We start from the raw sequence: 14174 nt of genomic DNA, 5'->3' as shown, positions 1-14174 counted from the left end.
GCCTTGAGCTCTGTGGTAAAAGGTTGGACTTGATGATCTGTGAGGTCTCTTCCAACCTTGGTGATACTGTGTGATACTGTGATACTTCACAGTATACAATGAAGAGTATACAAGATGGAATTGAGGGGAGTTTATCATAAGGAGGTTCAGGAGTGACCTCATTGCTGTCTACAACTACCTGAAGGGAGGCTGTAACCAGATGGGGGTTGGTCTCTTCTGCCAGGCAACCAGCAACAGAACAAGGGGACACAGTCTCAAGTTGTGCTGGGGGAGGTCTAGGCTGGATGTTAGGAGGAAGTTGTTGCCAGAGAGAGTGATTGGCATTGGAATGGGCTGCCCAGGGAGGTGGTGAAATCACCGTCCCTGGAGGTGTTGAAGCAAAGCCTGGATGAGGCACTTAGTGCCATGGTCTAGTTGATTGGACAGGGCTGGGTGATAGGTTGGACTGGATGAACTTGTAACCTGATTGATTCCATGATTCTATGAAGAATCAGCATGACTTGCTTTGTTCTAGTATTTAACACCACATAATAGTTTTCAGTCTTCAATGTATATGCCCGTGTTGTATCAGGTGGATCTTGTACCAGGACTTTCCATAGGAATCTGTTAAGTGTCTGGTCAGTAATGTCTCTTGGAGTTTCACTCCAGGTATGGAAGATAACAAATGATCCTCCTAGTAACAGCCTCTGGAGATTTTTTTTCTCCTTAGTTTTTATATTGATGTGTGATGACTGCAACAGAGATCTTCTCTTTGGACTGCAGAATTAAACTGATGACTTTCAGGAGTTTCCTTCAGAGATGTTTAGATAGTTGCTTTGTGGATAGAACTGGTATTTTTCCTTCACTTAGAATCATAGAATCATAGAATCAGTCAGGGTTGAAAGGGATCACAAGAATCATCTAGTTCCAACCCCCCTGCCATTGGCAGGGACACCTCATGCTACATCAGGCTGTCCAGAGCCTCCTCCAGCCTGGCCTTAAATACCTCCAAGGTTGAGGCTTCCACCACCTCCCTGGGCAACCCCTTCCAGGGTCTCATCACCCTCGTGCTGAAGAACTTCTTCCTAACATCCAGTCTGAATCTACCCATTTCCAGCTTTGTTCCATTTCCCCCAGTCCTATCCCTACCTGACATCTAAGTCCCTCACTAGCTTTCTTGTAGGCCCCCTTCAGATACTTAAAGGTCACATTAAGGTCACCTGGGAGCCTTCTCCTCTCCAGACTGAACAACCCCAGCTCACTCAGTCTCTCCTCATAGCAGAGCAGCTCCAGCCTTCTTATCATCCTTGTGGCCCTTCTCAGGACATGCTCCATCACATCCATAGCCCTCTTGTAACAAAGGCTCCAGAACCGGACGCAGTACTCCAGATGGGGTCTCAGCAGTGCAGAGCAGAGAATAAGGATCATTTCCCTTGCCCTGCTACCCACACTTCTCTTAGAATCATAGAATCAGCCAGGTTTGAAGAGACCTCCAAGATCATCCAGTCCAACCTAGCACCCAGCCCTTTCCAGTCAACCAGACCATGGCACTAAGTGCCTCAGCCAGGCTTTGCTTGAACACCTCCAGGCACGGTGACTCCACCACCTCCCTGGGCAGCCCATTCCAATGGGAAATCACTCTCTCTGTGATGAGATACAGCCCAGGCTCTGGTTGGCTTTCTGGGCTGCGAGTACACACTGACAGCTCATGTTGGTTCACCAGCACCCCCAAGTCCCTCTCCTCATGGCTGCTGTCAAGGCAGGCACTGCTCAGCCTATACTGATGCTTGACTAAAAACCACACCAAACTGTACTGCTTCAAATTTCATATCAAGATTGATGATTTGTACCCAAAGGAAATCTGCACTGAATAGAAGATAGGATTTTTCTGTCAGGTGTGCAAGTGCTACTGCACTTAAATTAGGCAGCCATTATTTTGCAGAATAGTATAAAGTTTGCAGGAGCCAGAAAGTAGCTTGAAAGTTCCGCAATGGGAAGTACAAGAATTTACAGTTTGACTCCAGTCTTCCAAAGCGGCTTGCATGTTAAGTACAAGGCCAAACCAAGGGCTTGTATCTCCACGAGTTACTTCATTCAAATGTAATGAGGGTGTAGATGGTGAAGAAATAACAAGAAACATTGGGATGCATTTGTGTGTAACCAGTACTGTTTCAGTGATGACATACAGAGTCGGGGACACAGAGTCATTGATAATTGACAATACACAGCTGTGTCTCTCTAACAAAACCTAGCAAATTCATGGCCCTGCTTTTATGGACCTCCAATTATCATGGGCCTAATGACTGAAGCTGTGTTATAGAATGGGCTGCCCAGGGAGGTAGTGGAGTCGCCATCCCTGGAGGTGTTGAAGCAAAGCCTGGCTGAGGCACTCAGTGCCATGGTCTAGTTGACTGGACAGGGCTGGGTGCTAGGTTGGACTGGATGATCTTGGAGGTCTCTTCCAACCTGGTTGATTCTGTGTGAGGAAGACCTCAGTCCTTCTGTTGCACTGTCACTGTTCTGCAGTGTCCTTAAACAGAGGTGTACTGCAGTCATGGCTTGCTTCTCTTCCAACTGTCCCTCAGCCACCTGCTTTCACCTCAAGTCTCGAGGCTGTTTCTTCTCAGGCTATCAGGATATGTGTGTGCTGGACCAAAAAATTGTCGCCCTGGCTGTTTAAGCTGAGTGCCCATGTGACTGCACATTTGCGTCAGCTCCCACATTTCATTTACACTTTGTCAATTATTATGTTTCCTCTGCCATTACCCCCTGTCTCCTGCTGCTACTTTTTTCCTGTCTTCCTGCAATACACACTTCTCTGTCCCCTTGTGTTTTTCTTTCCGGACATGCCATCTTCTTTTCTCACGTTTTTGTCTGCTGTGTCTTTGTTCTTCTTGTGCCCCCTGCTTTTTTTCCACTTTGCCCATGCCCACTGCAGACCTACCTGTGCTGTAACTTTGCCTTTGTAAAAACACTTTCCATATTGTTCTTATGTTGACACTTCTGCTCTTTGCTTTCCTAATGTCACTGTGCAGCTCTTTGTTGTTACCCAGCTCAGTGACACATTCACTGCAGCACCCTACCTGCTGCAGGGCTCTCCTAGCTCCTGGCTGCCCTCACCAGGCTCTGATGCTCAAGACTTGTCCCCGTCAGACCAAAGCATGACCATGCTGTGTAAGTGATCACTCCACTGCTGTCCAGCTGCCCTCTCTGAGCAGCTTCTTGTTGGTAAGAATTGAAGTCCAGTTCTGGGCCCCTCAATCCAAGAGAGATGTTGAGATCCTGGAACGTGTCCACAAAGCTGGTGAAAGGCCTGGAACACAAACCCTATGAGGAGAGGCTGAGGGATCTGGGGTTGTTTAGCCTGCAGAAGAGGAGGCTCAGGGGTGACCTCATTGCTGTCTACAACTACCTGAAGGGAGGCTGGAGACAGGTGGGGTTGATGTCTTCTGCCAGGCAACCAGCAACAGAACAAGGGGACACAGTCTTAAGTTATGCTGGGGGAAGTATAGGCTGGATGTTAGAAGGAAGTTGTTGTCAGAGAGAGTGATTGGCATTGGAATGGGCTGCCCAGGGAAGTGGTGGAGTTGCTGTCCCTGGAGGTGTTGAAGCAAAGCCTGGATGAGGCACTTAGTGCCATGGTCTAGTTGACTGGATAGGGCTGGGTGATTGGTTGGACTGGATGATCTTGGAGGTCTTTTCCAACCTGGTTGATTCTATGATCCTAAGTGATGGTTAAACAGCATAAGTTGTCAAATACAGTCAGGACCCCCAAAGTATGCTCTAGTGTGACTTTTTCATGAAGACAGTGGTAAAGCTCCAGTTCTCAACCAGGGTTCAATTATTTTCCTTCTAGAGTTTGGGGAAGTGAGTGTCAGCTTGGGGATGCTGGATGCTTCAGCTTCCCTCTCTGGAAAAATATCAGTCCTGGTTCTAAGCATCCACCTCTGATGGGACACTGGCATCTTCTGAAGGGCTGTATCTCACCACTACATAGTGAGTTTATTTTGCTGCATGAATGTGAGCAGTGGGTTTGCTTTTAGGCAGCTGTTACCTTTGAACTGGGCTTCAAAGTGAAAATTGCTAGTATGTATGCAGGAGAAAGAAGGATGTTGGAGATTTTTGACAGCACCATAGTTTGTTTAGGGCATGGAAGACCTTCTGTGGTGTTGTTTATTGCACATACCATTGGCCCAGGGGACCTCATTTGTGGTTCCTTATTTCCTTCTATGTCCTGCCACATAATGCTAATCAATACTGAACATCTACAGCATCCACTATGACAGATAAATGCATTATTTATTGTTATTGTTGTACATATTGTCTTGAAAATGTAATTTCAACTCGGTCCATAAGTATATAAGCAATTAAGAGGTAATTGGAAATGGGTTTGTTACGTTAACTGCCTTTTCACTGGCAGATGCTGTGACCTCTGGCTCTGCTGCCTTTTATATGCCATGTATTTAGGGAGGCTAGTGGATAAAGCTTGCCTGCAACAGAAATTATGTGACTCCACTACTGCACATAGGAGGGCATGATTTGGAAAGCACATGCCAAAGACTGTGGAACATGGCATATGTCCACATCTTTGCTTCTTCCTAAGTTGTTTCTTGGGCAACAGCACTGAGTAATGATGCATGCACTTTTTTTCTCCCCAGTCTTGATCCTTATTTACTTGGTGGTTGTGCGTACCTTTACAAACCCTGCATCAGTGAGCCACTTTGATTTCTGTTCAGCAGAAGCTCAGCAGCATAGAGGGTGTGGGAAAGCTGCTCAGCCAGTGGACTTGGATGCTGTGGAAAAGCTCTGCTTCTGGAAGACTTTTTTCCTTTAACTATGTCAACCTCACCTGAGAAAAACAGGAGCAGGTTGTTCTGAAAGTGAGCGATCTGAAAGAGAAGAGCCATTGCCTCTTTGTTCAGATCCAGGTTCGGTTTCTTTTCAGTTTCTTGCCTGCTGATTACATTGCAAACTTGCTTAAGAAAACTTCCTGAGATTCTCCAGAACATGGTGCACAGTTCCCAACCACTATGCAATGAAGTCTACTTATTATTGCTCAGTGTAGCAATCACCAAAGTAGTCTTTAATGCAGAGGTGAAGGTGTAATCCTCTTTCACATTTCTCAGCAAAACACCCATGTCAATTATGAGTATTGCAATTTTCTGTTGAATAAGGCTACTGTTCAGAATTAAGTTCTTCACAGAGAGAGTGATTGGCATTGGAATGGGCTGCCCAGGGAGGTGGTGGAGGCACCGTCCCTGGGGGTGTTCGAGAAAAGCCTGGATGGGGCACTTAGTGCCATGGTCTGGTTGACTGGCTAGGGCTGGGTGCTAGGTTGGACTGGATGATCTTGGAGGTTTCTTCCAACCTGGTTGATTCTATGATACCTAAGAATATTACAAGATTTATATTTAATCCATAGGCAAAATATTCTCTTATGCAGTATTTCCCTTAGTTTTCTCTGCAATATGGCATCTTACTTACTAAAGTTTGCTTTGTTTCTGTTGAGTACATTATGCTAAAGTACCTTATTTATTACTGATATGAAAGAAATTACTTTCTTTTCCCCAGAAAAGTTGTTCCAGAACTTAACTCTTGGCCCTTTGTGGATAGGTTGTACCTCAAGCAAAAACTACATCAGACTAGCAAGCAGCCTGATAAGGAAGTGACCTGGTTGTTGTCTCTGCTTCCTGCATCCCAGTCTCAGTGTATGTGCTGACAATTTATTAGTACTAGACTGTGCCTATTTAAAACATCCGCTGTCAGCAGATGCTGTTCATTTTGCTGCATGATTTGAACAAATCAAAATTTCCTGGTACCAGAGAAATCAACCTGCCCTTGTTAAAGTAAATTGCCCAGCATTCATGGAGCTTGGTGGATTCAGGAGCAGAACCTAATTAACAGAGCATTTACCTCCAATGCACAGATTTGAGCCACAGTAAATAACACTCCAGGTCTTCATACTGTTCCCAGTTTTAATGTGGTCAATTCCCCTGTTCTCATTTCCATTTCCACCTTTCTCTATTATGCTCTGTGGAGATTACATTAAGATATATGCTACTGCATTAGATCTCTTCTATCACTGATGTGCTCATTGGAACATGTTATTCTAATGTAAGTGTTAGAGTGCTCTAGCACTGGTAAAAGTATCATAAGTTCCCATAACTGGTAATTCTGTAATTCTGCATAAACTTCTACATTAAAAAGTTTAAGAGGGACAGGGATCTGCTGGAGAGGGTCCAGCAGAGAGCTACAAGGATGATTAGGGAACTAGAGCACTGCCTTATCAGGAGAGGCTGGGGGACCTGGGGCTTTTTAGTCTGGAGAAGACTGAGAGGGGATTTAATCCATGTTGATGAACATCTGAGGGCTGGGAGTCATGAGGGAACGAGACAGGCTCTGCTCACTTGCTCCCTGGGATAGGACAAAGAGCAATGTGTGTAAGCTGCAGCACAGGAAGTTCCACCTCAACACAAGGGGGAACTTCTTTACTGTAAGGATCCCCAAGCACTGGCACAGGCTGCCCAGAGGTTGTAGAGTTTCCTTCTCTGGAGCCTTTCAAGGCCTGTCTGGATGCATTCCTTTGTGATCGGTGCTAGATTGTGTGGTCCTGCTCTTCCAGGGGGGTTGGACTCAGTGATCCCCTTGGGTCACTTCCAACCCCTAATACCCTGTGATTCTGTGATCCTGTGAAATTACCACAACTGCAAATACGTTCATGTGTTCAGAAAAAAGCTACTTTTTTTTTTTTCACTTTCTGTTTAGGTAGCTTGATCTTTTTGAATCGTGAGACCTAAGTCCTTTACTAGTAAGAGGTGTTGCTGTATAACTTAAAGTACTGCTCCACTGTCATCTCCACAGAAGTTCTAGAACTCTGGTAGCAGCAGAACTCCTCTGAGATGATTATAACCTATTTTGTCACACCCTAATTACAGACTTCATCTCTTTATGCTTCCATGATGAAGACTGTCCCCCTCTAAGGTTTAATTTTATAGAATCATAGAATCAACCAAGTTGGAAGAGACCTTGAAGATCATCCAGTCCAACCTATCCCCCAGCCCTATCCAGTCAACCAGACCATGGCACTAAGTGCCTCATCCAGGCTTTGCTTCAACACCTCCAGGGATGGTGATTCCACCACCTCCCTGGGCAGCCCATTCCAATGGGAAATATTATTATAAGGACTCTAGGAAAACAAAACAAAACAAAACAAACCCCCACCAAAACCCCAAAACACATGGGGTTAATCGCTTTAGGAATTAGCCTTCTGACACCTGTAGGGTTTAGGAATATTTTTGTTTTCATAGAGTCATAGAAACCACCTAAGTTGGAAGAGACCTCCAAGCTCATCCAGCCCAACCTAGCACCCAGCCCTGTCCAAGCAACCAGACCATGGCACTAAGTGCCCCATCCAGGCTTTGCTTCAACACCTCCAGGGATGGTGACTCCACCACCTCCCTGGGCAGCCCATTCCAATGCCAATCACTCTCTCTGGCAACAACTTCCTCCTAACACCCAGCCTAGACCTCCCCTGGCACAACTTGAGACTGTGTCCCCTTGTTCTGTTATTTTGTTCATCTCCATGTAGCTTCCAATAAGCTGCAGCTACAATCTGTGTTCTCTTCAGGAAAATTAAAGAACATATAACACTGAAACACTGTTGCTTGGTGAAATGCTGTCTGGTGGGCACACAAACAAATGTAAGCAAAAGAGATGCCACATCTGCATCCCCAATTCTTTCTATGAACTGTACATTTGTTTTAGCTACTGTTTTGGCACAGTTTCTTCTGGCTGAGCCAGAGTTTAGACCGTGGCTAATCTGTGGTCATAATATAATGAGAGCAGAATGTGAGGAGATTTTACTGTTTAGCAACTCTCTTTTGCAGCAGAGTTGTGCCAGCTAAACCCAGGGGCAGAACAAGGAACTTCTCTGCCAGATGTTCTTGTTAGTCACAGTGGAAACCAAACATCTACCCTATTTTTTTTTTCTGTTTTCTGCTGCTCAGTCTACATATTCAGCCAAGACATCATTTTCAATTGCAATTTGACCAAAACTTGTTGGGTCAGATAGGAAAAGAGCAGGTTTTGTTTCAGCGTCTTAGACTATTAAAAAGTCTCAATTTGACAGCCTTTACTTCCAGTACCATGATGCCTTTATGCCTAAATGCACTCAGCTGGGCTATCTAATTCATTTGTCACGTTCTGGTACAGTTTGTTCAGGAAATGGAGCTCACACAGGGTTCTGTACAATGCTGATAATTGATCTGTGTGGAAAACAAGGAATCCAGGAGACCTACCCCAAGAGCGCTGAGCCTTACACAAGTCAATACGACAAGGTTTCCTCCAGTCATTGATGAAAGCCTGCAGTTTCAAAGGCTGGGAACTTGATGCAGAAACTAGAAACAATCAGTCAAAAGATAGCTTTTCTCACAAGTGGAACTGCTCAAGAATTGTGTATATGTACATGTACACACATATATATATAAAATGGAAAATTGAGACTATGTGAATCCCAAACCAAACTGCTCCCTGGTGAAATATTCTTATGCCTGTAGAAGGAACAGCTGTGAGACAAAGAATTAAGAGTTCTGTCAGGAGGAAGTGTGGCCAGCAGGTCGAGGGAGGTGATTCTCCCCCTCTACTCCACTCTGGTGAGATCCCACCTGGAGTACTGCATCCTGTTCTGGAGACCCCATTGCAGGAGGGATGTGGAGATGCTGGAGTGTGTGCAGAGAAGGGCCACAAGGATGCTCAGAGGGCTGCAGCAGCTCTGCTATGAGGACACACTGAAAGAGTTGGGGCTGTTCTTTCTGTAGAGGAGGATGCTCCCAGGTGATCCTCTTGTGGCCTTCCAGGATCTGAAGGGGACCTACAAAAAAGCTGGGGAGGGACTTTTTAGGCTCTCAGGGAGTGACAGGACTAAGTGCCTCATTCAGTCTTTTCTTGAAGACCCCCAGGGACGGTGCCTCCACCACCTCCCTGGGCAGCCCATTCCAATGGGAAATCACTCTCTCTGGGAAGAACTTCTTCCTAGCATCCAGCCTATACCTACCCTGGCACAACTTGAGACTGTGTCCCTTTGTTCTGTTGCTGGTTGCCTGGGAGAAGAGGCCACCCCCCACCTGGCTACAATGCCCCTTCAGGTAGTTGTAGACAGTAATAAGATCACCCCTGAGCCTCCTCTTCTCCAGGCTAAACAGGCCCAGCTCCCTCAACCTCTCCTCATAGGATTTGTGCTCCAGGCCCCTCACCAGCTTTGTTGCCCTTCTCTGGAGAGAAAGCATCTGGTGCATGTGGAGGTTTGTATATTCCTTAGCACTCTTTTTCTGAATTCGAGTATAAATATTTCATACCAAATATCATGGAATGGTTTTGGTTCTAGTCCAACCCCCCTAAAATGAGCATAGAATCATAAAATCATCAAGATTGGAAGAGCCCTCCAAGATCATCCAGTCTAACCTGTCACCCAGCCCTATCCAGTCAACCAGACCATGGCACTAAGTGCCTCATCCAGGCTTTGCTTGAAGACCTCCAGGGACGGTGCCTCCACCACCTCCCTGGGCAGCCCATTCCAATGGGAAATCACTCTCTCTGTGAAGAACTTGACATCTTTAGCTAGGTCATGTTGCTCAGAACCCCATCCAACCTGACCTGAAATGTTTCCAGGGAGGAGGCATCTACCACCTCTTGTGGAGAGCTGTTCCAGTGTTTTCACCACTCTCATCATAAAAAAATTCTTCCTTACATCTTCTCTGAAATTCTTATATTCATAGTTGTGATACAGCAAAAACATGAAGAGGTCTTCGCACACAGAGTTCAGTAACATCAGATTGTTCCCTAAGAGAGATCATTTAAACTGTCATAAACACCTGACTGATGCCTACATTTTTAATGCCTGCTGGAGGCACTTTCTTAAATAAAAGATGATATTTCCCAGTTAGTCAGTGAAGAGAGGTAGACACTTCCATGTGCATGCAATCTCCCTGTGGAAGTCTTTTCAGATCAGAGAGGAGACACTGACATTAGACCCTTAAGCCAAGGAAAAGTGTTTGCTTTAAAATCTGTGAGTCATGCTCACAACTTTTGGTTTTGTTTTTTCTCACAAGGGCTGATGAGACTGAACAAACATAGCAGTCATTTCATGGCCCTACATTGTGTCAATGTTGGCAAAGAGCAGAAATTATGAGTGTAGAAGCAGCATGTGTCAGAGCAGGCACATGCTTAAAGATGTCCTTATCTCTCCAGAGCAAGGTTATATCTACACAGTAGAATATGCATTTATCTTATACCCTGAACTAAGGTCAAGGTAGTTACTCTGATGGGTAGACACATTGCAAAACTGCTCAGCTGAGCAAATACTGAACTGTGCTAAGTCTATGCTGAGCTTTGCAGTGCTACACTTTAAAGTGCAGGTCTAATGCAGGTGTATCTGTGCTGAGCTAATCAAGCACAGGATGACCAGCCCACCAAGAGAGGGGACTGTCCCACACTATCAGCACTGATGTAGCTTCACCTTGATTACCTAAGTTCTGTGTGCAGTTCTGGGCCCCACAATTTACGAAGGTCATGACAGAGCTTGAATGATTCAGAGTGGGGAAAAGCTGGGAAAAAGTGGAAAGAGAGGTTATTCTTTCCCTGTACTCAGCACTGGTCAGGCCACACCTTGAGTGCTGTGTCCAGTTCTGGGCTCCTCAGATCAAGAGAGATGTTGAGGGACTGGAACATGTCCAGAGAAGGGCAATGAAGCTGGTGAGGGGCCTGGAGCACAGCCCTGTGAGGAGAGGCTGAGGGAGCTGGGGGTGTGTAGCCTGCAGAAGAGGAGGCTCAGGGCAGACCTCATTGCTGTCTACAACTACCTGAAGGGAGGTTGTAGCCAGGTGGGGTTGGTCTCTTCTGCCAGGCAAGCAGCAACAGAACAAGGGGACACAGACTCAAGTTGTGCTGGGGGAGATCTAGGCTGGGTGTTAGGAGGAAGTTGTTGTCAGAGAGAGTGATTGGCATTGGAATGGGCTGCCCAGGGAGGTGGTGGAGTTTGTGTGCCTGGAGGTGTTGAAGCAAAGCCTGGATGAGGCACTTAGTGCCACGGTCTAGCTGAGTGGCTAGGGCTGGGTGCTAGGTTGGACTGACTGAGCTTGGAGGTCTCTTCCAACCTGGTTGATTCTATGATTCTGTGAGAAGTGGCTAAGGACTTTGGGCTTGTCTAGTTTGGAGAAAAGGAAGTTGAGAGGTGACCTCATTGCATTCTACAGATTTCCTGAGGAGGGGAAGTGCTCATCTCTTCTTCCTGGTGTCTACTGACAGGATGCATGGGAATGGTTCAGACCTGCTCTAGGGAAGGTTTAGGCTGGAGATAAACAAGCATTTCTTAACTCAGAGGCTGGTCAAACACAGGATCAGGCTTCCTAGAGGTCACTACTCCAAGTCTGCGGATGCTTAAGAGGCATTTGCACAATGCCCTTAACAATATACTCAGACTTATGGTCAGCCCCTAACTGGTCAGGTATTTAGAGTAGCTGACCAATGCAGGTCTCTTCCCAGTGAAACAGTCTAAGCTATTCTATTCAGCTACAGCTGTAGGGTTTGCAGATCCCTGTGCTATGTGCCAGGCTGTGATGCTAAACTGCACAAAATCAGTTTAACTCATATTTTATATTTGGCTTCCTGCAAGTATAGACATCTACATATATACACCTGAGAAAAAAATTGTACCTGGCCTTACTGCACACAAAGAATTGTACAGAAGTTAATTGTTCATTAAAAATGCTGATTTTCATCTTAGCAGTCTGTTACTCTGCCTTATGAATTTGTTTAATGTGCCTCCTGTCTCCTCCTGTTTTTCCCCGACAGACATTTTGCGGTGGCCACAAATCAGCAAGTGTAGATCACCTGAACTGGAAACGTTTTCCTGTTTTTGGACTGATGGAGATTTTTACAACCACACTGCTCCAGGAACAATACAACTGTTGTACATGAAGAGGTAACCATATGGAAAGGAAAGAAAATAAAGAGAAAGGTGGGGGGGGGAGGGGGAAGCCATGTCTTTTGTTGTGTCTGTTAGGTCATTGCTTTCTATTTTTTTTTTTTGCTGTGGTGCCGTTTTTAAGGGCGTGAAGCTGTGCTTTGAGTGCTTGCCTGTCAGTCTTAAAATTCATTGTTAATTATTAAGTGATTTGCAGTGAAAATTGTTACTCAGCAGGTGAGGAAGTTCTTCACAGAGAGAGTGATTTCCCATTGGAATGGGCTGCCCAGGGAGGTGGTGGAGGCACCGTCCCTGGGGGTCTTCAAGAAAAGCCTGGATGAGGCACTTAGTGCCATGATCTGGTTGACTGGCTAGGGCTGGGTGCTAGGTTGGACTGGATGAGCTTGGAGTTCTCTTCCAACCTGGTTGATTCTATGATTCTATGAACACATTTTAATTGAATTTAGGTCCAGGTTGCTGATTCCAAAGCTGAACACTCTGTGCCTTGGGAAAGAAGTTTTTAGAATCATAAAATCATAGAATCAAGATCATCCAGTCCAACCTAGCACCCAGCCCTAGCCAATCAACCAGACCATGGCACTAAGTGCCTCATCCAGGCTTTTCTTGAAGACCCCCAGGGACGGTGCCTCCACCACCTCCCTGGGCAGCCCATTCCAATGCCAATCACTCTCTCTGTGAAGAACTTCTTCCTAACATCCAGCCTAGACCTACCCTGGCACAGCTTGAGACTGTGTCCCCTTGTTCTATTGCTGGTTGCCTGGGAGAAGAGGCCACCCCCCACCTGGCTACAATGTCCCTTCAGGTAGTTGTAGGCAGTAATAAGATCACCCCTGAGCCTCCTCTTCTCCAGGCTACACACCCCCAGCTCCCTCAACCTCTCCTCATAGGATTTGTGCTCCAGGCCCCTCACCAGCTTTGTTGTCCTTCTCTGGACACCTTCCAGCACCTCAACATCCTTCTTGAATTGAGGGGCCCAGAACTGGACACAGTACTCAAGGTGTGGTCTGAGCAGCGCTGAGTACAGGGACAGAATAACCTCCCTTGTCCTACTGGCCACACTGTTCCTGATGCAGGCCAGGATGCCTTTGGCTCTCTTGGCCACCTGGGCACACTGCTGCCTCATCTTCAGCCTACTATCTACCAGTACCCCCAGGTCCCTTTCCTCCTGGCTGCTCTCCAGCCACTAAGTCCCCAGCCTATAGTGCTGCTTGGGGTTGTTGTGGCCAAAGTGCAGAACCCTGCACTTGGCCTTGTTCAATCTCATCCCATTGGCCTCTGCCCACCCATCCAGCCTGTCCAGGTCCCTCTGCAGGGCTCTCCTACCTTCCAACAGCTCCACACCTGCTCCTAGCTTGGTGTCATCTGCAAACTTACTGATGCTGGACTCAATCCCCTCGTCCAGATCATCAATAAAGATATTGAACAGTAGGGCATTGTCACGGAGGGGTATTCTGCCACCTACGCCGATTGTGGTGGAGGGGAGAAATTAATTGGTGTGAGATAATATTCTATAAAATATATATATTTATTAACTTCAATATTCTGAATTCTCTCCACCCCCAACCACTGCATTTTAATATTAAAATGGATCTACATGGTTATGAAGACATTATAGGAAGATCTCAAACAATAACTTGTTAATAACTAGCATATATTCAAACAATAAACACAGAGAGGACTTTCCCCATGACTTAATGCCACTTGGGGTCAGTATGCTGCTTGCCCAGTAAGGTACGCTGAAGCTCTTCCTGCTCTATGGCAGGAAGCAATAGAAATTACAGAGGCATTAAAGCATTTACTCACAAATTCTGATTAATTATCAATCAGCCTCTGGGCTACATCAAAGCCTGTTACTGGTGTCCAAACTTCAGGGGAGTCTTTGCCCGTGGACTTTGTGGCCGGAATCCTCCTGGCCTCAGTGGAAAGGAGAATCTTCTCAGCTTCTGGGGAAAGGATGCAATCTCTGACCTTGTTCTCCTGGCGAAGGATGCAATCTCTGCCCTTGTCTTCTGGCTTCTTCTGGACACTCTGTCCAGGGGTTCTTAGGCAGGACCTTTGGGTGCAGAAGGAGTACAGTGCCATGCGGTGTCATCACAGTGTCACACTGGCTAGCAGACTGATCATGTGCACACAAGTGGGGTCTGCTCCTGGTAACTCAGTGGCAGTGGGCTCTGTAAAGGCAGGCTTAAGCATAATACTGAGAGCAAGCGAGCGA

At 46.2% G+C, this 14174-nt stretch overlaps 1 protein-coding gene across 2 annotated transcripts in view; it reads left to right on the top strand.

The window, feature by feature from the left end:
- The window catches only part of GHR (growth hormone receptor), a 185663-nt gene that overhangs the window by 146523 nt on the left and 24966 nt on the right, over positions 1-14174 (top strand). For both annotated transcript variants that reach the window (XM_064140354.1, XM_064140353.1), the window contains one exon: positions 11827-11956. In XM_064140354.1, the coding sequence (XP_063996424.1) occupies positions 11827-11956 (130 nt within the window). The remainder of the gene's footprint in view (positions 1-11826; positions 11957-14174) is intronic.

Source organism: Pogoniulus pusillus, chromosome Z, assembly GCF_015220805.1.
Source record: "Pogoniulus pusillus isolate bPogPus1 chromosome Z, bPogPus1.pri, whole genome shotgun sequence".
NCBI lineage: Eukaryota > Metazoa > Chordata > Aves > Piciformes > Lybiidae > Pogoniulus > Pogoniulus pusillus.
Note: the sequence above shows the minus strand (reverse complement) of the source record. Positions and strands in the feature narration are given on the sequence as shown.